The sequence below is a fragment of the Staurois parvus genome, unplaced genomic scaffold (genome assembly GCF_062004578.1).
Source record: "Staurois parvus isolate SC_StPar_1 unplaced genomic scaffold, SC_StPar_1.0 ptg000362l, whole genome shotgun sequence".
Classification (NCBI taxonomy): Eukaryota; Metazoa; Chordata; class Amphibia; order Anura; family Ranidae; genus Staurois; species Staurois parvus.
This window is the reverse complement of record NW_028318158.1, coordinates 6,738,578-6,761,171: the sequence shown is the minus strand read 5'-3', so window position 1 is coordinate 6,761,171 and position 22,594 is coordinate 6,738,578. Positions and strand designations below refer to the sequence as shown.

The 22,594-nt window shown below is 47.4% G+C and overlaps 2 protein-coding genes across 2 annotated transcripts in view; one reads left to right on the top strand and one right to left on the bottom strand.

The window, feature by feature from the left end:
- Positions 1–20,526, bottom strand: part of LOC149456388 (calpain-2 catalytic subunit-like) — a 105,016-nt gene extending 84,490 nt beyond the window's left edge. Inside the window, exons 1-2 of the mRNA XM_089685062.1 lie at positions 20,028–20,526; positions 2,234–2,303 (exon numbers count right to left, since the gene is read on the bottom strand). Of these exons, the coding sequence (XP_089541188.1) occupies positions 2,234–2,303; positions 20,028–20,264 (307 nt within the window). The 5' untranslated portion in view covers positions 20,265–20,526. The remainder of the gene's footprint in view (positions 1–2,233; positions 2,304–20,027) is intronic.
- Positions 12,246–19,637, top strand: LOC149456389 (uncharacterized). Its single transcript, XM_089684993.1, has 2 exons — positions 12,246–13,309; positions 19,505–19,637. Exons 1-2 carry the CDS (start codon positions 12,246–12,248, stop codon positions 19,635–19,637), a joined length of 1,197 nt encoding a protein of 398 aa, XP_089541119.1.
- Positions 20,527–22,594: the final 2,068 nt, after the last annotated feature.

Here is a 22,594-nt window from a genome sequence, read left to right as displayed (position 1 = left end):
TCTCACTGGTGGACCATACTGTTCAGCGGTGGTAATATATCTTTCACCTTTGGATACGGAAATCAGCCAGCGTACAGAACTCCTGCCAGGGGTTCATTGGATCAGAAAAAACAGCCAGCTCACAGCAATGTGAACAGATCAAACAAGGCATCAATCACATGTGCTGGGTGTACCAATATGGCTGTGGCCGTTCGTGTCGGAAATGACGCCACCCCATTCCACTCTCTGACCTATGCGTTACATCACTGTCACGTGACTTCATCAGGGTCCCTGATGCAGTCACCTCTGAGAGACTAGAGCTGAGGCAACTGGGAGAAAGTCCAGGGGGCCAGTAGAACCTGTGAGTCTTGGAGGAGAAAGAACGCCTGGAATATCAGAAGAACCTCTACATTGGGGTTGGAGAACCATATCTGGAGACCAGAAATGGGCCCGTGCAGCAAGGTACTGCAATGAAAGTGAGCCTAAGATCCAGGTGGCTTGGCATTATTGTTTTGTGTGAAGCTGAAAGCCCGTGCGTGGGAAACCCTTTGTTATAAAGACTTTCTTTTTTTTTCTTCTTTTTAATAAAACTGGACTACAGGCCCATGACTATAGTTCTTGTCTGCCGTGGATCTCTGTACAAACGCATCTACCATGACAGCTATCATCCACCATATCGCATTCTGTATATGATACTGATTATAAATGCATGCTTAGAGACAACGTGCCTGATAACCAAACATCATAAGGTAAAGTCATTGAAATTGTGTTTGTGCTTGGCAACCTGTAACAGGAAAACACATATTGTTAATATTCTTCCTGTCACACTATCAGTTTCCTGTGATCTCCTAAAATACTTAACCTGTCAACAGAAGAATACGCACCGTTCAGTCTATGGATTAAAGGTTACATCAACCAAAACTGAAGCTTTGAGTAGATGAAAGTGGTTTGAAATAATGAAAGTGGCTTAAAATATTAAAGTCCAACTCCATTGAAAACTTTTATGTTAGTTTATGATGGAGAATGGAAGGTTTAGAGCCTGTGTGTCCCTATAGAAGATAATACTTGTTTTTTCTTGATAGGAAAGGAAGTTAAGATAAATCTCCCTTAGGCTCAACTAGGTAGTGCCAAGGCTTGCCTGATCAGATAACTACTGATTTGGTGAGCCTGAAATTGATGGCACAAAGACTGCATTATCAGATTGTGCTATGTCTGGTGACTGTGATGAGAACAGAGACAAGTCCAGGAGGATTCAGGCAACATTTGCTAGTTTGAGGCAAACTCCAATAGGGCAAATTTGCTACAATCAAATCATCCGGTGAATCTGGATCTCATCTCGATTGGGGACATCCAGCACCATCCATCGCCTTTGCTTCCCAGTCTGACTGTCCCTAGCCCATCCCTTTCATTCATTGGATTTCAGTTCTCTTAATCACAAAGGCTCAGAATCACGTCGGTGTAACCACAGCTTCCTGTTGTCAGAAAGCTATGTACAGCACCCTGCCAGCCCCTCCCACCAGCCATGATCTGTCTGCATTGCATACAGAAACATAGTGATGATGGAAGGAAGGAACCAGAGAAGGCAAACTATAAGAGGTTTAAACTTTAGCTTTAAAGGCTAAGTTCACCTTTGTGAAAAAATAATAAATGCACATATTTTTGCAGGGACAAAAATGTGGATTTATTACTTTTTCCACAGGAGCTTTCAGAGCATTGCATCCGCAGTCAGTGGATCACGGGTGCAATGCCAGACTAGTGCAAACACTGTCTACAGCATGTCTCTGTATGTGCTTTCAGTTACAGAGTTGAAGGCAGTGTGAAAAAACTATGAGCATGCTGATTTGCTGCGGTGGCAGACAGGGCTTGTAGTTCTTTCATTCACAGATTGATGTGAATGAATGATGCGGCTGTGTGGGGACGGAAACATTTTCAAAATGTGATAGCAGATGTGAGGAGCAGAACCCCCTGCGTGTTGTCACAGGGAGGGATGCTCTGGTGGTGTTGGGGGCAGGTGAATAGGAGCTTGTTACATATTACACCCTAAATATGGGTTTAACATGTAACATGTTTCTAAAGGTGAACCTATCCTTTAACTTTTCATTACATATAATGCACCGGGAATCGTAGACTTTTTGATTGGTTTGGTAATCTTTATAATACACAGGAAAGGTTCCAGCATTTGGTAATGACCGTGGCAGTAGGCTGGGCCAGGAACTTTCCATTGCTATAAGTAGCTAGATAGTCCACATCTTACCTAGAGCTCCTTGACAAATGTCTGTCCGGGTTGCTCCTCCTGAGATGAACTGAGGGCTGGAACACAACTCCTAGAAAGCAAACAGGAGATACTATTAACAAAGTATAGTGCATTAGTGCAGTTAAACGGGTTTTGATGAAAGGTCTTCTTCCTTTCACCTCTATACATAACATGCATGTCACTGCTGGGATGAAGAGAGGGGATAAACTATAGAGTGTCACTTCAGTGTGCCTACTGGGGCTGGTGACATCACTTACAAGATGGCGGTGGCCGCCAGCAGTCTCAGAGTTTTGGACGTCTACAGAGGCTTTCACAGGTAAATAACATGTCAAAAATATGTTAAATGCACATACCGTATAATCCTATGGGAAGATTTTTGTTGCAATGAATAGTCTAGTGAAAGGGTAATTTTAAAGTTGAAAAGTATAACAATTTCCATCCACCAAGGATTGTCCACGGCTGCCTGCATTGTTTTAGATCCACCCCCATCCCCCACATGCAGATAATGACAGGGTGCTCATCTTTAGTCCAACATAAACAATCTAAAAATATATACAAATAAAGAAAAGTGGTCCACAGACTTCCTGCCATGTCCATGGATGTGCGTCAAGCTGCTCTTTACCTTATTCCTTTAGTTAATGGAATCCTCCATAATGGGTGCTGCTGACTCTTCATTTTCTGAGAGGCAGACAGAAGTCAGATTGTACTTCCCACATTTAATCAAAACAAAGAGCTAACTGTAATGGCTATTAATGTCAGTAATGCCAAAACCTAGAAGCTTTGCAGGGTTATTGAAGATAAAGGTGGCTGCACATTCATGGTGGCCAGAATTCTGGAGTTGCCAGGTCCTGGTCAGGCATGATGCAGTGCTGGTGACCTCAACCCCAGAACTAAAACCACTACCACAATGATCAAGCAATGATGGCCACCAGAGCTGGATGGAAGCCTTGTGCCTTGTAACAGTTATCCTCATAAGTCCTCTTTATAGGTCACGTGAGAAAATGTTCCATCTACACCAGTTTGACATACAGCATACCTAATCAGTGGCTGAAAGGCACAGAACTGTGTGAAAATCCTTTGATCTACACGTAACCAAAACCAAATAGTATTGTTACAATGTATTGACATGGAACTTGAAAAAAATGGACTTACAAAACCCAACAGTAAGGCCCCTAGACACTAGTGTGAGCCGTCAGGCCGGCAATTGCGAGGGCACGGCAGCCTATTCATTTGAATGGGTTGCTGTGCCTGTGTTTCACGCAAGGAAAAGGTGCATGCACCTTTTCCAAAACGCATCCACACAGAAACTGCATGGTCTTTTTGACCATGTGGATTCTGTGCAGTTCCCACATCAGAATGAGATGTGGGGGGGCATTCAGAATGAATGGCCCCTTGCACGTCTTGCAAGAGAAACGCAATGTGGTTGTAGGTGTGGGAATTGCATCAATTCCCGCACCCCCAGGGCTATCTTGGGCCCCCCCATGACATTTTGCTCTCTACCTCCTCTGAGACATGCAATAAATAGCTAAACTCAAAATCAGATTACAGCAGATCAGGCAGCAAATGCAATTGATTGCCGGAGGTTACAGCACATCATTACTACTCACTAATTGGTTACTACAGGTTTCTGCACATCCTTACCGCTGACTGATTGGCTGCTAGAGGTTACTGCACATCATTACTGGTCACTGGTTGGTTTCTAGAGGCTACTGTACATTAATACAGCTCACACATTGGTTGCTAGAGGTTACTGCACATCCTTACCACTCACTGATTGGTTGCTGAAGGTTACAGCACATCATCTCACTGCCTGCACACGATGAACTGAGAAGGTTAGGGAACCAACCAATAGAAAGAAAACTCCTAGGACTGGGATCAATGGCAATTCTGGGCGGGAGGGTTGATGGGGTCAGTGGCAGTGGTGGGGAGGATGGGATAAGTGGCAGTGGTGGGGAGGATGGGATGAGTGACAGTGCTGATGGGGGGATGGGATCAGTGGCAGTTCTTGGAGGGGATGGGATCAATGGCAGTGCTGGGGTGGATGGGATCAATGGCAGTGCTGGATGGGAGGTGACATTTCTACACCGACCATCAATTTTAGGGGGGATTAAAACTGATGACCAATGTAAGGGAGATTTACTCTGATCACCAGTGTAAGGACAATTCTACACATACCACCAATGTAAAGGGAAATTTACACTGACCACCAATGTAATGAAGAATTTACACTGACATCCAATGCAATGGGGGATTTTACACCAACAACCAATAAAGTTCTACACTAGCCACCAGTGTAAGGGGGAATTTACACTGACCACCAGCAGAGGTGCTGGTGGCTGGAACCTTGGGGGGGGGGGGGGGGGCAAAATATGCATATGAATGCCACATTGTCATCACTATTTACATATGAATGCCACACTGCAGCAGCTATTTACAAATGAATGCCACATTTACAGATGAATGTTGCCGTTATTTACATGTGAATGCTGACACTGTCTGCACACCTGAGTCATCTGTACATGGCAATAGGGCAGAGCTGGGCAGCATAAGTGACAGCACTTCACACTGAGATATCTGACACAGCCTGGGACAAAGACTTCCAGGGACAAATGAATGTAAACCAATACAGCTGGCGAGTATGGGACAGCTGCTTTGGGTCCCACAATAATGACTGGGCTCAGGGCAGCTGCCCCTTCTGCCCCTCCTTAAAGACAGCCCTGGCACCCACAGCCAGCCTGCAGCATGTGGGCTAGTGTGCACCAGGGTGACTGTCCAGAGTCTCCAGTAAACAAAGTTTAGAAACAACACAAAGTAAAAATGCACATTGTTTCAAAGATTACCATACACCCAAAATACTGTGTGTACTGAAACCCAACATAGTATGCTAAACAGTATTATATAAATAAATATATATTTAAAATATATTAAATGGGGGAGAGGGAGCAATGAAGGAACCACTTAGGCTTACTGACACCTATCTACAATGGTGTGTTGTGGTACCACTCATGAGGACCCCACATTCCAGAGGTGAAGTAAGAGTGGAGTAGAGCTCCAGCTGCTGGGAAGCAAGGATTAAAGTAAAAATTCCTCTTTTATATCCCACAGACCAAATGAGCAGTATATTCTTAAACTGGCCACAGAGATGATTTTTTTTTCTGTTGAAAAAAAAACAGATTCCTCCATCCACACAAATAAGGTCGATGAAGGACTCTCCCCCATTGGGACATTGTATTCTGATGGTGGGACTCTCCACAATACACTGATCAGTGGATGCAGCCACCGATCAACAAATGTTTTCCAACATTTTCATTCAACAGAAGTCAATTGTTAGAACACATACGGCCACCCATGGATCAAAATTTGTCTGGTCCGCGCTAAACCGGACGAACTTTGATTCATCTATAGCCAGCTCTACTTTACAGAGTATATAATATTTTTATAATCTGACTGGAACGCAGATTTAAGTTGACCAAACACATGGATTTTTAGTTTATGTTTTTAGTAGATTTTCAGGGGAGCAAATATTTGCAGCTATTTAAATTTTTTTGAACTACCACACATGCTAGTTCCAAATGGTTATGTTATTTTCTAGGCTTATTTGCTCCATATTAGCATGAAACTAAAAAGTGTATCATTTACGAAATTTCCACCATGCCCACTTTGATCAATTGACTTGAGCTGACATTGAGGATTCCGAGCTGTGCGTAGGCTGTGAATTTCAAACGTGGCTAGATGTGAAAACGCCATGTTAAAACAATCAAGAAATATAACAATACTAAATCAAGTGATCAGGTAACATAAATAGTATGCATGTAAAGCTCTGCCAACATCCCCAAGAAGACTGCAAAACAGACCAAAAATTGGCGAAAAGAATCCCCCTGGGACTTTAAAGGCAGACTAGTATATACAAAATCAAGCTATCGTACAAGCAATATCAATCTTTATTGGTAGATATATATTGATAAGATCAAAAGAACCACATAGGTCCATAAAACCACATACACAGTGTGGGTTAGTAGGTAGTATTCCATACAATCAAAAAGAAGATACAGGGTATATATATACTAAATATATATAGGGTATATACTCTGTATCATCTTTTTGATTGTATGCAATACTACCTACTAACCCACACTGTGTATGTGGTTTTATGGACCTATGTGGTTCTTTTGATCTTATCAATATATATCTACCAATAAAGATTGATACTGCTTTAAAGATAGCTTGATTTTGTATATTCTAGTCTGCCTTTAAAGTCCCAGGGGGATTCTTTTCTCCAATTTTTGATCTGTAAAAACAATCTAACAATGCAGTGATATATGATGATGAAAATGCATGCAAATCCAAACATCCTGTAACATCCAGTTTGGATCCACGCTCTCCACTGCTGGTCATAATAGGCAAATTACGTGTTTACTTTAAATTGTTCTGCATATTTCCTACATTGGAGCTACATTTCAGGAGCATTTTCAAGAAAACGTTAAAAATTGAAGCAGTCCTTGGCCCCTTCGCCGGAGATTGCTCCCCTCTCTATATTACTGGGCTCACTGGCAGCGCAGAAGAAGAGTCTGTTACGTTTCTTTCTATCTACAGCCCTCCAATTGATACCCCTCTTTTGGAAAACGGCCACTTCCCTGCCTCTTCTGATGTGGGTTTCTGTGCTTAATGATATCATGTTTATGGAGGAAATGCTGGCATTTGCCAATGATACCTATGATAAATATAAGTTACTGTGGACGGTCTAGCTCCATTTCTCCTCTTCTTTGATTCTCCAAGATATGTGTTCCTCTGCTGTGCCCTAGGGGAGTTGAACCTTGCTCCCCCAATTCATTTTCATTTTGGAATGCACACCGGCTTGGCCCTGCGGACCGCGCTTGGGAGCGGGTGGCGGGGGAGAGCCGCCTTGGTTCTACTTTTTGCCGTTACCGTCTCCAGACCCTCTCTCTTCTTATCTTTCACTATTTCTACAACTGTTTTTTCTTTTTTCTCTCCTCTTTATTCTTAAATTCCTTTTTCTTTTTTTTTTTCTCTTCCTTCTCAGCTCGGATTTATATATGTGGTTGTTCGGAGTTATCTCATTTGGTTTCATACATCTTGCCCAGGGATGCCCCCTGGAAATTACGCTCTTTCATAACTCTGTACTGTGTTATTGATCCTTCTATTTTGCTGTTGTATGGAAACATTTTCACTTATCCCCATGGCTCATCGCTACATCTGTGCTATTTTTATGTTCATTTACTTATATATATTATTATTATTTCTTATGTTTTGTGCTGTTAAATTTTGATGCAAAATATAATAAAGACAAATTTGCCTTTAAAAATTGGAGCAGTTGCCTAAAGACAAATTAGGTTTCAGACAATACAAAGATTCTGAGTTTTTGCCGTAGTCAACCGATACTTTTTCATTTTCTCCGAGGCTCCATTCACACAAGCAGACTCTGCCTGCGATCTGTTTGCTCAGCAGGGAATCTGTCCGCTGACCCCCCCCCCCGGCTGAGCAGACGGATGATAAGTCCTTGTCCACTCCCCTTATGCAGAGCGGACAGTGACACAGCCCACTCTCTCCTCTATGAGCACTCAGATGTAAACATACTGGCTGTCCATTTCCACCCGACTGCCATCTGATCTGATCTGGCCAGACGGTGGGGAACGGATCCCCCTTCTGTTTTTTTTTTCCAGACCAGATTGTATGGAAGGTAGCTGGGTATAAACGGACACAAGTTTGTTTACAGCCAGTTACCCATAGAGGAGAATGGAGGGTCCAGTTGGATCCATCTGAAAAATGGACAGGCAGGCTGACCAGACCGTCCATGTGAAAGAGGCCTAAAGCATATCTAAACCCCAAACCAAAAATATTATATGTTTACTTAGATGTGGTGGTTGCATGAGTTTTCTTAACCTCCCTAGCAGTATGATTATTTCAGTTTTTTGGTGCTGAAAGCGGTACATTTTTTTGCATGGAAATATGTAGTTTTTTTATTGTAGGCCTGTAATTTAGGAAGAACTCACTGAAATCTGTCCGAACAAGAGTCTAGTAAACATTCTGGATATGATAAAACTTGAAACACAAAATCATAAATTATAATTGAATAAATAATCATAAAAATTTATAATATAATAATAAATTTAATTCAATAATATAATCAAACCAAAAACACGGAAATTTGAAATATAGCACCAAGTTCGCACATCGCTGAGCAAAGTCGCAGAATCGTTTTCAGTGTCTGATGATGAATTTCCCCACAAATCATTATCACTCAATTCTGCAAGTGGTCCTGATTTACTATCGCTCTCTAGCCGGTCTAAAACCGATTTTGACATAAAGGGACGCTTTTTGGACGCCATGGACTTTTCTAAGTTTCCATGCAGAAAGAACAGTACAAAAGCAGGCAGGGCACAGGACAAAGCACTCGGGACAAAATGTATGTGAAATGCTTTGAAACAGCAATGTTTTACTATGTAATAATCATTTTAAAAAAAATGTCATTTTTTAAAATTTTCAAATTTGCCGCCGGTCCCGGCTCCCGTAAGTCCCGACGTCACAGGGACCGGAACACGGAAGCCGGATGCCTGCATCGGCCGGAGGAGATGGCCGGGGACGCTGCAGGGGACGCATCGCGAGAGCGAAGGACAAGATAAGCGCTGCAGGGACTCCCTGTGCAACGCTGCATGGTATTCCCGAGTGTAGCTCGGGGTTACCGCTTGTGGTACTGAAACTTTACCCCGAGCTACACTCAGGAATACCGCCAGGGAGGTTAATTGAAGACAATAACATTTTCAAAAAGTAAAGAAAATACCTGTTGACCATCCCAGAAATGCAGTATCCTTGTCACTACCTTTAAAAAAAAGCACAAAGAACCTGATCTTTCTTGTGAAACTACTAGTCCCATCAGTCCACCTTGAAATGAAGATGAACAAAGGCAGAAAAGTGTGAAGTCCAATGTGGGTGACAACCATGGCTCTTTTTATACATACTGTACTGTAAAGAAAAAGCATAGAAACAAAGGGACAGGAAGTGTGTTATTAGCAGGATCACCTGATGAAATTAAAAGAAAAAAAAAAGGCTGAAAAAAAAACCGAATGCAGCTACCACATCAAAGGACTCGTAAGCTGCAATAAATTAAAATTTTGTTTGAGATTTAGATAAACTTTAATCTTTACAGATAAGAAATGCCCGTAGCGAATAGGGAAGAATGGAAATAGCGCAGGGCATACATGACTAGGCCCAGAGTGGTAGGGAACGGAAAGGGTTAAACATTTAGCTCCAAGGGGTGGGGAATGGATTGGGAATTACGGGATTGGCAGATGTGGAGTGTAGGAGGTGTCTGTGGCACCGTAGGGTGGGGGTTGCTGCGGAAGGGGCGTCAGTGCAGCTGGATGGGTGCAAGGACCAGAGCTTCATGTGAGCTTGGTCCTGAAAATTCCCCCTCCTATCTGACCAGCGGCATGGAGGCCCTTGTGGCACAGCTTCGGGAGGCAGCAGAAGAGCGAGGTATGGGCTGGTTGCAGGGCCGGGTCTCTGATCTGTTGGGAGACCCGGGCTTGTCACCAGCAGCGGGGGGGCGGGTGCGCCCACGTGCTCGGAGGTCTAGGCCTCCGGAGCGCTTCAGTCCGGCCCCACCCCCTGGAGCTCAGCGCCGCATTGGGAGCCCCCCTCGGGACCCTCCGGCCCCGCTGGCAGGGCGCTCACTGGCCTCTGCTAGCGGCGGTGCCGGGAGGAATCCCCGGCGATGGTTTCGTCGAGTGGCCCCTCCCCCCCGCCCGCACGGAGAGGAGGACGTGGAGTGTGCTCGGCGGGCGAGGTTTCGCCGAGTGGCCCCTCCACCCCGCCAGCACGGAGAGGAGGCCGTGGAGTGCGCTCGGCGGGCGGGGTTTCGCCAAGTGGCCCCTCCACCCCGCCAGCACGGAGAGGAGGCCATGGAGTGAGTTCGGTGGGCGGGGTTTCGTTGAGTGGCCCCTCCCCCCCGCCCGCACGGAGAGGAGGACGTGAAGTGAGCTTGGCGGGCGGGGTTTCGCGGGGTAGTCCCTCCCCCCCGCCCGCGCGGCGTGGAGGCAGGAGAGGGAGTGCATTTACCGGCTCCTCCGCTGACATAGTACCTGTCAGGGAGGGAGCTCGGCACGGGAGGCGGTCAGCTGCGGCTGCTGGGCTGTCCCCTGATGCGGCTGGTGGGCCCCCTGGACAGTCGGGAGCCGGGGCTCCCAGAAGACGGAAGAAGACGTGCAGCGCTGGGCGGAGTGCAGCTGGGAGTGCTGCTGGACGGAGCCCAGGGCCGGCGACAGGCATGGCTGGTGCCCAGAGGCGGAGTCGGGAGCGGCACAACCCTGCGGGACCCGTGGCTCCTGGGACCGGGAGGCCATCCGGACGTCAAGTGGTGGACGAGAGGTCGGAGGGCGAGCTGTCGGAACCCGATGCGGGGGCGACGGCTCGTCGCTCTTCATCGCTGGAGCGGGAGCGCGCGGCTGATGGGGCATCTCCTGGGCAGCCTGGTGAGTTACCTGTTCCTGTGTCTGTCTCCTTTTCTTCTGCGTTGAGGGATCTGCTGGGGGGCTGTCAGGCCGCCCCGGTGGGTGCGGCCTCGGTGGCGTTCGTTGGCGGCGTTCCCCTGTCTGGTTTTGGTGGGGGTCTCGGGGAGGTACTTTCCGGTTTGCGGGACTTGGTGCGGCGGCTGGAGCGGGGCGGTGTTGGGACCCCTGGGCCTGTTTCTGCGTGGCTCCCGCCGGCAGGTGGGGACGGGCTCGCGGTTCCGGGACAGGACAGCGGGGTAGTGCGGGGCCTGGGGGTCTCTTCTCCGCTTAGTTCTGGGCCTGGGGTGGTTTCCGCGGAGTCTGGGATTATGGGTTCTGCGGTTCCTTCCGCGGTTTTGGGGGAGGGTTCGGGGGTGTCCGGACCTGTCGGCGTGGCGGACTCTGCGAAGGGGAAGTGTATGTGTGTTTTGAGGGCCCCTTGGGTGCGCATTTGCAGTCGGCCGTGCGGGAACAAATTTGGAACGGGGAGTATGTGGACATATTCACGCTCTTGCCTTTGGAGCGTTTTCCGTTTGATGGGTCCCGGGTTGATGACGGTAGACGGGAGGATGCGGAGCGGCGGCATTTTCGGCTTATCCCCCGTACTTTTGCGAATTGGTTGCAGGCTTTCACAATCGTGGCCAGTGTCATTGGGGAGAAAGCTCCGGAGCATTGCTCGGCGTTGTTCTGTTACCTGGACGCCATTAGTGAGGCTCACAGGGTTTACGGCGGGTCTGCGTGGCTTCGGTACGATGAGCAGTTTAGGCAGCGGAGGGCTGTTCGCCCGTCTTTGCGTTGGGACCACAAGGACATTGGCCTCTGGATGCGGCTCATGGCGCCGCCGAGGGCTCCTGGTCCGTTTTTTCAGGGCGGGGCCGGTGGTTCGTTTTCCCCGGGACAATCGGCCGCCAAGCGTAGGGGTTTCTGCTGGCAGTTCCAGGAGGGCACTTGTCGTTTTGGAGGGTCCTGTAGGTTTAGGCACGAGTGTTCTGGGTGCGGTGGATCCCATCCTTTCTCGCGCTGTTTCAGGCGGGGTAGAGGCCCTCCCGGAGAGCCTGCGGGTAAGAGGGACGACGCCGGTGTGGGTGGAAAGGATGGAGCCTTTCTTAAATAGATATCCTGATCGGGCTGCGGCGGTGCTGCTGGCGGCAGGTTTTTCGGAGGGTTTTCGCATCCCCTGTACTTTGACTTTGGTCCCCCCCTTAGCTCGGAATTTACGGTCGGCCTTGCAGCATGCTGAGGTGGTTTCGGCTAAGTTGCGGAAGGAAGTGGGGTTGGGTCGTATGGGTGGTCCGTTTCCTTGTGCTCCGTTTGCGGATCTGGTGGTTTCTCCCTTGTGGGTTGTGCCTAAGAAGGAGCCGCATGCGTTTCGGTTAATTCACCACCTGTCCTTCCCTAAGGGGGGGTCGGTGAATGACGCTATAGGTCCGGAGTCGTGTTCGGTGTCTTACACGTCCTTTGATGCGGCAGTGTTCTGGGTTCGTCGGTATGGGCGCGGTGCCCTCATGGCGAAGTCCGACATTGAGTCGGCGTTCCGGCTGTTGCCGGTTTATCCGGACAGTTTTCGTTTTTTGGGTTGCCGTTGGCAGGGCGCGTTTTACGTTGATAGGTGTTTGCCCATGGGGTGTTCTATCTCTTGTGCGTTGTTTGAAAAGTTCAGTTCGTTCGTGGAGTGGGTGGTTCGGGATGTTTCGGGGGTGAATTCGGTCATCCATTATTTGGATGATTTTCTTTACGTGGGTTCGCCGGCTTCCGGGGTGTGCTCGGTTTTGCTGGCTACGTTGCAGCACGTTGCTGACCGTTTCGGGATTCCTTTGGCGGCTGACAAGACGGAGGGTCCGGCTTCGGTGATGACTTTCTTGGGCATCGTTTTGGATTCTGGCGCAATGGAGTGCCGGCTGCCGGAAGAGAAGCTGTTGGCCCTTCAGGGTGAAATTCGTGCGGTTCAGGGGAAGCGTAAAATTCAGCTGCGGCCCTTGCAGTCATTGTTGGGAAAACTTAATTTCGCTTGTCGGATCCTGCCGATGGGTCGGGTGTTCTGCCGCCGGTTGGCGGCGGCGACGGCGGGTGTTGCCTCCCCTTTTCATTTCATTCGGCTGACTCGGGAGCATCGGGAGGACTTGCAGTTGTGGCACACCTTTTTGGATTCTTTCAACGGCCGGGCGCTTTGGATGTCGGGCCCGGTTAGTAATTTTGACTTGGAGCTGTTCACGGACGCGGCGGCTTCTGCGGGATACGGGGCCTATTTCCGGGGTCGGTGGAGTGCGGCCTCGTGGCCGGCTTCCTGGCGGGAGGCAGGTTTTCTTAGTAACCTAGCGCTGTTGGAACTGTTTCCAGTGGTATTGGCGGTTGAGGTTTGGGGGGAAAATTTTCGGAATCAAAAGGTGCGTTTTCACTGCGACAATTTGGGGGTGGTTCCGGTCATCAATAGGGTCTCGGCTTCTTCCCGACCGGTGGTGGCCCTTCTTCGCCACTTAGTGTTGCGTTGCTTGCAGCTGAATGTTTTTCTCCATGCGGTACATCTCCCTGGGGTTGACAACACCTTAGCTGACGCTTTATCTCGTTTTCAGTGGGACAAATTCCGGGAGTTGGCGCCGGCGGCGGAGCAACACGGGGTTCCTTGTCCCGACTGGCTGTGGGAGATTGCCTTGGAGTCGTTACGGGTTGGATCCGGCGGTCGGTGAGTGAGGCGACTTGGTCTGCTTACTCTACGGTCTGGCGGGAATGGCTGGAGCTGTTGCGACTGGTAGCTATTGATCCCTGGGGGCCGGAGGTGCGTGTGGTGGTGTTGTACTTCTTGGCGCGGAGTTTGGAGCGGGGGGTGTCGGCGTCCGCAGTGGATCGCCGTCTAGCGGCATTGGCGTTTTTCTTTCAGTTGCAAGGGTGTCGGGATTTTACTAAGGATTTTTGGGTTCGACAGGCTCTGCGGGGTTATCGGAGGGCTCATCGTTGTAGGGATTCTCGTCGTCCGGTGTCGTTCGCGTTGTTGGGGTCTTTGTTTGAGCATTTGCGGCCTGTGTGTTCTTCGGATTTTGAGGTGGTTTTATTTCGGGCTGCCTTTGCGGTGGCTTTTTTTGGGGCTTTGCGAATTGGGGAGCTCGTTAGTCCGTCCAAGTCGGTTCTTGGGGGGTTGTTGATGGAGGAGGTTGTGTGCTCCGGTGATTGGGTGGAGGTTCTGGTCCGTCGGTCTAAGACGGATCAATTGGGCAGGGGTGCGAAGGTGCGTTTTTTCGCTCTTCCGGGTTCACTGGTGTGCCCTGTTCAGGCGGTTTGGGAATTTTTGTCCCGTCGCCCTGGGGGGCGGGGGTCCTTTTTCAGGCATGTTGATGGATCCCCTTTGACGCGGTTTCAATTTGCGGCGGTTTTTCGCCGGTGTTTGACGGCTGCTGGTTTGGATGCGTCTTTGTATGCTTTGCACTCGTTTCGGATAGGGGCTGCTACGGAGGCGGCCAGGTGGGGGCTGTCGTAGGATGTAGTGAAGCGCATTGGTAGGTGGGATTCCCAGAGATTTCGCCTGTACGTTCGGCCGCATTTGTTGCGGGCTTAGTGGGCGGTCCTGTGTTTTGTTTGTTTGGGTTGTGGGAGGTTGTTGCGGTTCTGTCCCTGTGCTGTATTGTTCTGGCGGTATTGTTTCTTTTCTTTCAGGTGGAGCGGTGTGCCTGGTGTGGATCCTGGGTCACTCGTATGTGTTTTGGGGGGCCAGGCGGGCTGATGTTCGGCCCAATGGCAGGCAGCTGGGGTTGGATAGACGGGAGGTTTGTGTCCGCTGGTTAGGTGTGCCGGGCATGTTGTGGAGTCGTGTTGTGCCAGAGGTGCGGCGTTTTGCGCGGCTGGATAGGCCACCGGATGTGTTGGTGATTCACGCGGGTGGCAACGATTTGGGGGGTAGGTCCATGCGGGAGCTGGTTAGAGATGTCAAGCTGGATTTTCTTCAGTTGCGGCGTGAGTTTCCGGGGATGGTGGTGGTGTGGTCTGACATGGTCGCCCGCACTTCTTGGCGCTTGGCGCGGTCGGTGGAGCGGCTCAACAAGGCCAGGATTAAGGTCAACCGGGAGGTGGGGCGCTTTTTTACTCGTAATGGAGGATTGGTGGTTCGGCATGTGGAGTTGGAGGTGGATACTTGGCGGTACCTTCGCAGTGATGGAGTGCATTTGAATGCGGTGGGCACGGATTTGTGGTCCCTGGAGCTGCAGGACGGCATAGTTTGTGGCGTGGCACACATGGGTAAGGGCTTACCCAGCGTGCTGTGGCGGTTGTTGGTCTTTGGAGGCGGTTCTCATCTTGGAAGGAAAACAATGGTGTGGGACCCCATCCGTGGTATGGGGGGCCCGGTGGATATTCCCAGTTAACCAAGGTTTAACTGGAAGGTGGTGGTGCTGCACTGCGGACGGTATGGTTGTCTCCGAGCTGGTTGGTTGCGGCTGGAGGCCTAGTGTATAGGGTTGTCCGCAGGTGCATTTTGGATCGTTTGTGGGTGCCTTTGAAGACCAACAACAATTCTTTGGTTTCCGTTAAGGAATGGTTGATGTATGTAAAATGTGAAGTTGTTAATAAAAGGCCATGTTGGCCATTTACTCCAAAATGGTGTCATATTTTTGTAAAGTTTATTTGGTTAAAGGGGGGGTTTGGAGTGGTATGGATAGGCAATGGTGGAAGTAGGAGTGGACAAGCCTATCTATGGTGCAGTAGTCATGACTATACAGCAGTGGTTCTTAACCTGGGTTTGATCGAACCCCAGGGGTTCGGTGAGTCAGTCTCGGGGGTTCGGCGGAGGTGACCCACACCCGACTCATATGATTTGTGATGACATGCCCAGTGGTCGGCAAGCCGCGGCTCTTGTGTGCCGGGCGCCCGCTCCCCTCCCTCCTCTCGGGCGGCAGGGACTCAAATGCAATGATTGGCCAGTCTTGCTGCCACTCACATCCTGATAGCCAGTGATTGGCTGTCAGGATGTGTGTAGGCGGGGCAGCGTGACAAATGTGAGAGGAGCTAGGCTCCTCTCACAGTCCGCCCTGAAGACCGGAACGGCGCGGGAATACAGCGAGAGGAACACGCGGAGCAAAGGTAAGTGAATTGACACAGGGGGGACTTGGGGACTTAATATGGGGGATGAATTAATATGGGGAATGAATTACTATAGGGGGGATGAATTACTATATGGGGGATGAATTATTATATGGGGGATGAATTACTATATGGGGGATGTATTACTATATGGGGGATGTATTACTATATGGGGGATGAATTACTATATGGGGGATGTATTACTATGGGGGATGAATTACTATATGGGGGATGAATTATTATATGGGGGATGTATTACTATATGGGGGATGTATTACTATATGGGGGATGAATTACTATATGGGGGATGAATTACTATATGGGGGATGTATTACTATGGGGGATGAATTACTATATGGGGGATGAATTACTATGGGGGATGAATTACTATATGGGGGAGGAATTACTATATGGGGAAGGAATTACTATAGGGGGGATGAATTACTATATGGGGGATGAATTACTATATGGGGGGATGAATTACTATGGGGGATGAATTACTATATGGGGGATGAATTACTATGAGGGATGAATTACTATGGGGGATGAATTACTATATGAGGGATGAATTACTATATGGGGGATGAATTACTATATGGGGGATGAATTACTACGGGGGATGAATTTTCATACCGTTTGTTACAACATATCTTTGCGAGCAATCCTTTTCGAGGATGCTGGACATAAAGACGAAGAAAAGGAACAGACTTTGTTGCGAAAATGACATGAGAGTGGCACTTGCCAAGGTAATGCCGCGCATTTCTGAACTGGCCTCTGAAAGACAGCAGCAGAAGTCACACTGATTTGCGGTAAATATTCATTATTTTGTTTTTGTGTGAAAATCATGTTTTAATGGTTTTGTTCTTTGTTCTTAATGGTTTTGTTCATTTTGTGCACCTATGTATAAATATATACCTATGTTTTGAATTTTAAAAATCATATTTTATTTTTCCAATTAAGAAGGGTTCGGTGAATGCGCATATGAAACTGGTGGGGTTCAGTACCTCCAAAAAGGTTAAGAACCACTGCTATACAGCATGAAACCATAAGTACTCCAGCCGCCTGATGCCAGCCTGTGACAGTCATCCTCTACAAATTCACACCATCAATGTATTTTGAAAACAAATTTCTGTTGACTCACTGAGTATTCATAAAGGTCGATTATAAGCCTGGCGGCCCAAACATTGCAGCCTCTCAGATGTGTAGTTGGATTTCCCAGTGGAAGTATAACTTTTCTTAGTCCATAAAAAAGAGGCACAGCAATGGTGCAGAAGGAAGTTAAAAATGACAGTAAAACGGAAGGAAAAGAGAATTTTACACAAATAGTCTTGCTGTGTACAATGATCCATTCAGGAGGAAGAGCAGATTTGTTTGCATTGCAGTATCTTTGGCAACAAAATAATCAATTGTTCTTAGTCATAGTAGAAATTTATTTTTAATATAACAAACATGTTATCTCCTAGATTGTAAGCTCTAACTAGCAGGGCCCTCGGTTTCCTCTTGTACCAAATTGTATTGTAACTGCATGCCTTGTAATTGTCTGCCTTCATTTTGTAAAGAGCTGCGCAAACTGTTGGTGCTATATAAATCCTGTATAATGATAATAATGTTATACTTACCTGCTGTGTGCAGCCCTGATCCTCCTCTTCTGAGGTCCCCCCGCCACCACTCCTGCAGAGTGCCCACCATAACAAGCCACATGCTATGGGGGCACTCCTGCGGGCTAGCTCCCGAGCCGTCACTGTGTGTCCATAACACACAAAGCAGGATTCGACCCTGTCCCCTACTTCCTCCTCACTGGCTGTGATTGATAGCAGTTGGGATCAATGGCTCCCGCCTCTGTGTCTGAGCCAATGAGGAGGCAGAGAGACAAGAGAGCCTCTGCTCTCATGCACATCGCTGAATTGAGATTGGGCTCAGATAAGTATAAGGGGGAGGGGCTGGGGGGAGCTGCATTCAGATTTTTTACCTTTGGCCCTGTTTCACACTATATGACCGCTCTATAGGGTGCGACTTGACATACGATTTACAAGTCGCATGGCATGTGACTGGGGTGTTAATCTGCATGTTTCAGTGTGTTTTCCTCTTGTGCTCGTACATGCGTTGCATTTGTTTAAATGTGCAATTGTAATACACAGTATTTATGTCTTTCCTTGTGTTTTATTTCTTTCCCTTTAAGCCTGGGTTCACACTGATGCAGGCCAGAATTCGCAGCGTTTTCTGTGCGATTTCTGCACCCCATCATAATCGCACCCCATTCATGCCAACCTGCAGGCGTGTATGTTAAGTTAACAACTCCCTGAAATCGGTTCACAAAACGCGGTGCGATGTGCAGAATCGGATCACATAGGTGTGAATACCTATGTGATCCGATTCTGGTACGGACAAAAAAAAAGGGTCCTGCACTATTTTGGTGATTTGCGATTTGAGGCATACAAAATGTATGCACAGAAATCACATGTGCGCTGTGGTTCCTGTGCGAATCACATGCGATGTTTTGCTCAGCAGAAGTGTGAACCATGGCTATTAAGGTAAAACGCTTTCTACCTTTTGAACCACTTTATTACAGAAATTTTGACAACGATAAGATAATAACAATTTTATAAAACCCGACGAAGGGATCTAAGACTGACCATACATGTATAGATTTCTGCAGGCTAAATGAAAAAAATCTAACAGATTCCTCTATCCATGCCAACAATGTGGATAGACAAATCCCTTCTGCTAGGCTATTATATTTTGACAACCAGTGCTGCAAATGATCAGATCAGAACAGTGACTGCATCTGATTGGATGCAGGCAACGTTAGGCGAACAATTGTCTGACAGGCTCCTTCAACAAAAGTTAGTTGAACAATTGACATTTGTTGAATGGAGTGGTGTGAACAGGGCCATACACTGCTTGACTTTTGGCCGAGCCAGTAAGAATTGGCTGAAATGTGAGCAGTGTATATCCAGCTTAAAGAGGAAATAAAGTAAAGAATACTTACCTTTGTTCCAAAGCTCTGATGCCCATGAGGTCCTTTGCCGGCACTGACATCTTCTCCCCAACTTCTTACTGGTGCCAGTCTTTGGCTATCTCAAGTTAGCCAATAAGCCAATAAGGCCCCTTTCACATGGGCAATCCGATCTGGTCCATCTGTCAGTTTTTCAGGCTGACCTGATCGGAAGGTTCATGCATTTCTATAGACAGGCAGGTGTAAACTGACTTGCCTTTACACCTGCCTACCTCTGGGTCTGCTAAAAACCGACAAAATAAACAAGGGGATGGTCCTCTTCCATTTGGGTGTATCAGATCGGAGGGTAGTTGGGTGTAAAGAGACAGCGGAGTGTGTTTACTCCTGTCTGCCCATAGAGCAGAGTGGGCTCTGTCCATGTCCTCTCTGCAGAAACTGAGCAGACGCACAGACCTGTCATCCGCCCATTCTGCTCCGATCAGCTGGGGAACTGTGAGCTGAATGGAATCCGCCCCATCTGAAAGGGGCCTTAGGGGGTCACGTAATCTCCAAACTTTCTGCATAAATTTATCTTATAAACACAAGATACAAATGAATAGTTTCATGACATTTTTGCAAAACAAATTGAACAGATCAATGCACGCACTATTCCTGCCACTTAGCTATAGTAATTGTTCCTGGATGGGAACGGTTAAAATGCTAATAACTGCCATATGTATGACCAACATTAATACTTAATGGCAGTTGCGTACTGTTCGGACATGCTGGAATCAGCAGTCACCTGGGAAATAAACATTCTGGCTCAGACAGTGTCTACAAATACACTGGGATGTTGGATGTCGGGATCCCCCCCAACCTTCCTATACGGAACCGATAAGTACAGAAAGATGGGACCTCTCAATACTGACTTATTTGTAAAGGTACAAGTTCCAAGGCTATCATCCTGGCGACATGTCACTTGGAAGCACTATGAATCCAGTCAAGTCAGACCTCCCAACCTGCATACTTGTTCCACATGTGTGATTAATGAAGTAATAAAATGAGGTTGAGGATGAAAGGCCAGGGGCATGCACCTACAAAAACACACTAGCAGCTCCCATATTTAAAACCGACCCACTTACCTTAAGAATTCCAGTTTCACAGCAACAACCTATTAACAGAAATCAAGCAGTTTATCAGCCCATGCTGGGATTTGTAGTTCTCAGCTGGTAGTCCCAGACTCTACAACTGTCATGCAGCATGCACTCTCCTGAGGCTGGTGACTTACCGTGGGTCTCTTCCACACCACCCCCTGCACTTTGGAGGAGTTGGCTCCCAGTTCATTGAACCCAAGCGAGGAGTGGATGGCTGGAAAAGAGGTGTCCTTAAACAAAGTTCCAGACTGGAGGCATTCATTCCTGAGGGTCTCATAGTCCTGGTGGAGGTATTTCAGGGCTTTCTCATTGGTACCATAGCCATTGGCCACAGCCCGGTCATGAGCCAACCTGGCTGCTGAACCGATCATGGTCCCTGGACTGTGATCACAGGAAGGTAGCTGGTGAGAAGGCACAGAGGTGGCCAAGTACGGGTGGCAGGAGGCTGCAGAGGCATGCACAGAGAAATCACTGCAGAGCAGTCCTTGTATTGAGACCACTGGAGAGACAGATGCAGGCAGATGTTATATATATTAAAGCAGAGGGAGGAAAGAGGCAGGCATCCCTTGGTGTGTGCAGAGGAGAAGGGACTGTACAGGCTACACGGTGCTGGATGGAATAGATGCAGCTCAGTAACGTCATCAAGGAGGTTTCCCATTACAGCTGCAGGAAGAGGCAGCCCAGCCTGTCAGATGACAGTGTCAGGGTGTGCCTTGTCTGAACAGGCAGCCATCAGTCTCTTGCTACTCCTTTCTACAGTGCAATGCACCTGGGCTGCTGTGTGCAAGAAATCTGCAATTTCTCAACAGTTCCCATAAGCTGGGCCCTGCTAACCTCCTTGTTTTAAACTATACTGTCCCTTTATTTAGTGAAGTGCTGTGCAAACTATTAATTCCATATAAATTCTTATTAATCATAATAATAATTCATTATACGCAGCTAAATATTGTACATATCAGTGCAGCTGAACTGGACATTATTTTACTGGGGGCAATCATTTTCTCTGTGCAAAGTGTTTGGCTATCTATCTTTTGGACTGACATATGCAAAATACGTTTTATCATTAACAATCAGTTCTTGATCCCTATTCCACTAGAGACTTTGCCTAGACACTATACTTGGCCATACACTATACAATTTTCTGTCCAATTTCTGCCCAATTTCCTTTAGATTTACCTTAAACTATGTAGTGCAAGGGCCTGCCTAATTGGATACAGTTGAAAGTGTTGTTAGGTTTGACCTCATATTATAAGGTTTTTGGTAAATCTAAACCAAAAATCTCAAGAAAATTGAATAATGTATGGCCAGCCTAAATAGATGTCATCAGTCTGCTGCAGGCAGGAGGAAGCATTTCTTCAGTCTCCTCTCCCCCAGTAATCAGAAGGTAACTTCGTATCAAGGTAAGAAGCCGCAACAGAGGCTGATCTGTGTGAGATATATGTGAACACAGCCAAGAATGGCACAGGCATCAGGATTTACATGATTGTGTCATCTCTGAGCCGGAATTAAGGAAGTTAATGGTGACCTGGATAATTCCTGAGCAAATATGGCACTGCCCTTCTGGAGAAAAAGTCAGATAAAGGCATTGTCCAGGGAAAGTGCTGTGATCTCTGTGAAAGGTAATATATTTTCAATAACATATTTTAATATGCAAGTTCACCCAAAAGTAATATTCTGGTTATGGACAGAGAACAGTTGAGGGGTGCTAAATCAGCTCCTGACTTTCTTAAAGCCAAACCAAAAGGCAAGCTCTGCTTTAACACCTCTTTCTCCCCTCCTCTCCCTCTATTGGAGGTTTGTTTTTTGGGGAGCAGTTACCTAGTTTTAGCAGGTACCCCCTCCCACTTATGACCTGCTTACCTAGGCAATCGAACCGGAAGTACGCCCCCACTCTTTGCCTACAGCCTTCTGGGTCACATCACGCATGCGCAGTGGGAAGCTGAATGTGAAACCACAAGGAGTCACAGCCAGCTTCTGATAGTAAACATGCTGACACCGGTGACCCGAAGACTGGTGAAGGAGTCGCCCGGAGGAGGACAGTGCTGGATCCCTGGACAGATAAATGTCCTTGTTTCAAAAGTCAGCAGCTACAGTTTTTGTAGCTGCTTTTATTTTTTTATTTTTTAAGACTGAATAACCTCTTTAATTTGTTTTGGACCTACAAAAGTGGCATCTTTGTGCCATAATTCCAGACACGGTTGGGGATTTTGCATGTTTTCTTGTTACATTCTCTATAATATACGGGGAGGAGATCCAAAGAGCGGCAAATCCCTCGGAGCAATGGGCGTGAAGGAATCTTCCCGCCCTGCATTTATTCAGTTTGTTTGGCCTTAGGGCCTTTGGTCTTTAGAGGCGTTAACATTTTCAGAAACGTTCATAGTAGTGACCCATCTAAGGTATGGGGTCCTCTGTTGGATCCCAGTTAATGGGGTATTATCTGGGAAGTGGTAACAAGTAGGTATTGGGTTTGTCCCAAAGCCGGTGTTTTGCAGCTGGGGATTGTTAAGCACCAACGCAGATACTCAACCTGATGTTGGTTCTTAGGTGCCTCCCAAGACCGGCAACCTCTATGTTATGGTTACTGGAATATGTGAATTGTTTCCGTTTTAAGGAATGTTATATTTGGCTATTTGTTAATAAATGGCCAAGCTGGCCAAAAGAATTTCTCCAGGTTGTGTCCTTAGTCATTTGTTCTTAGGAT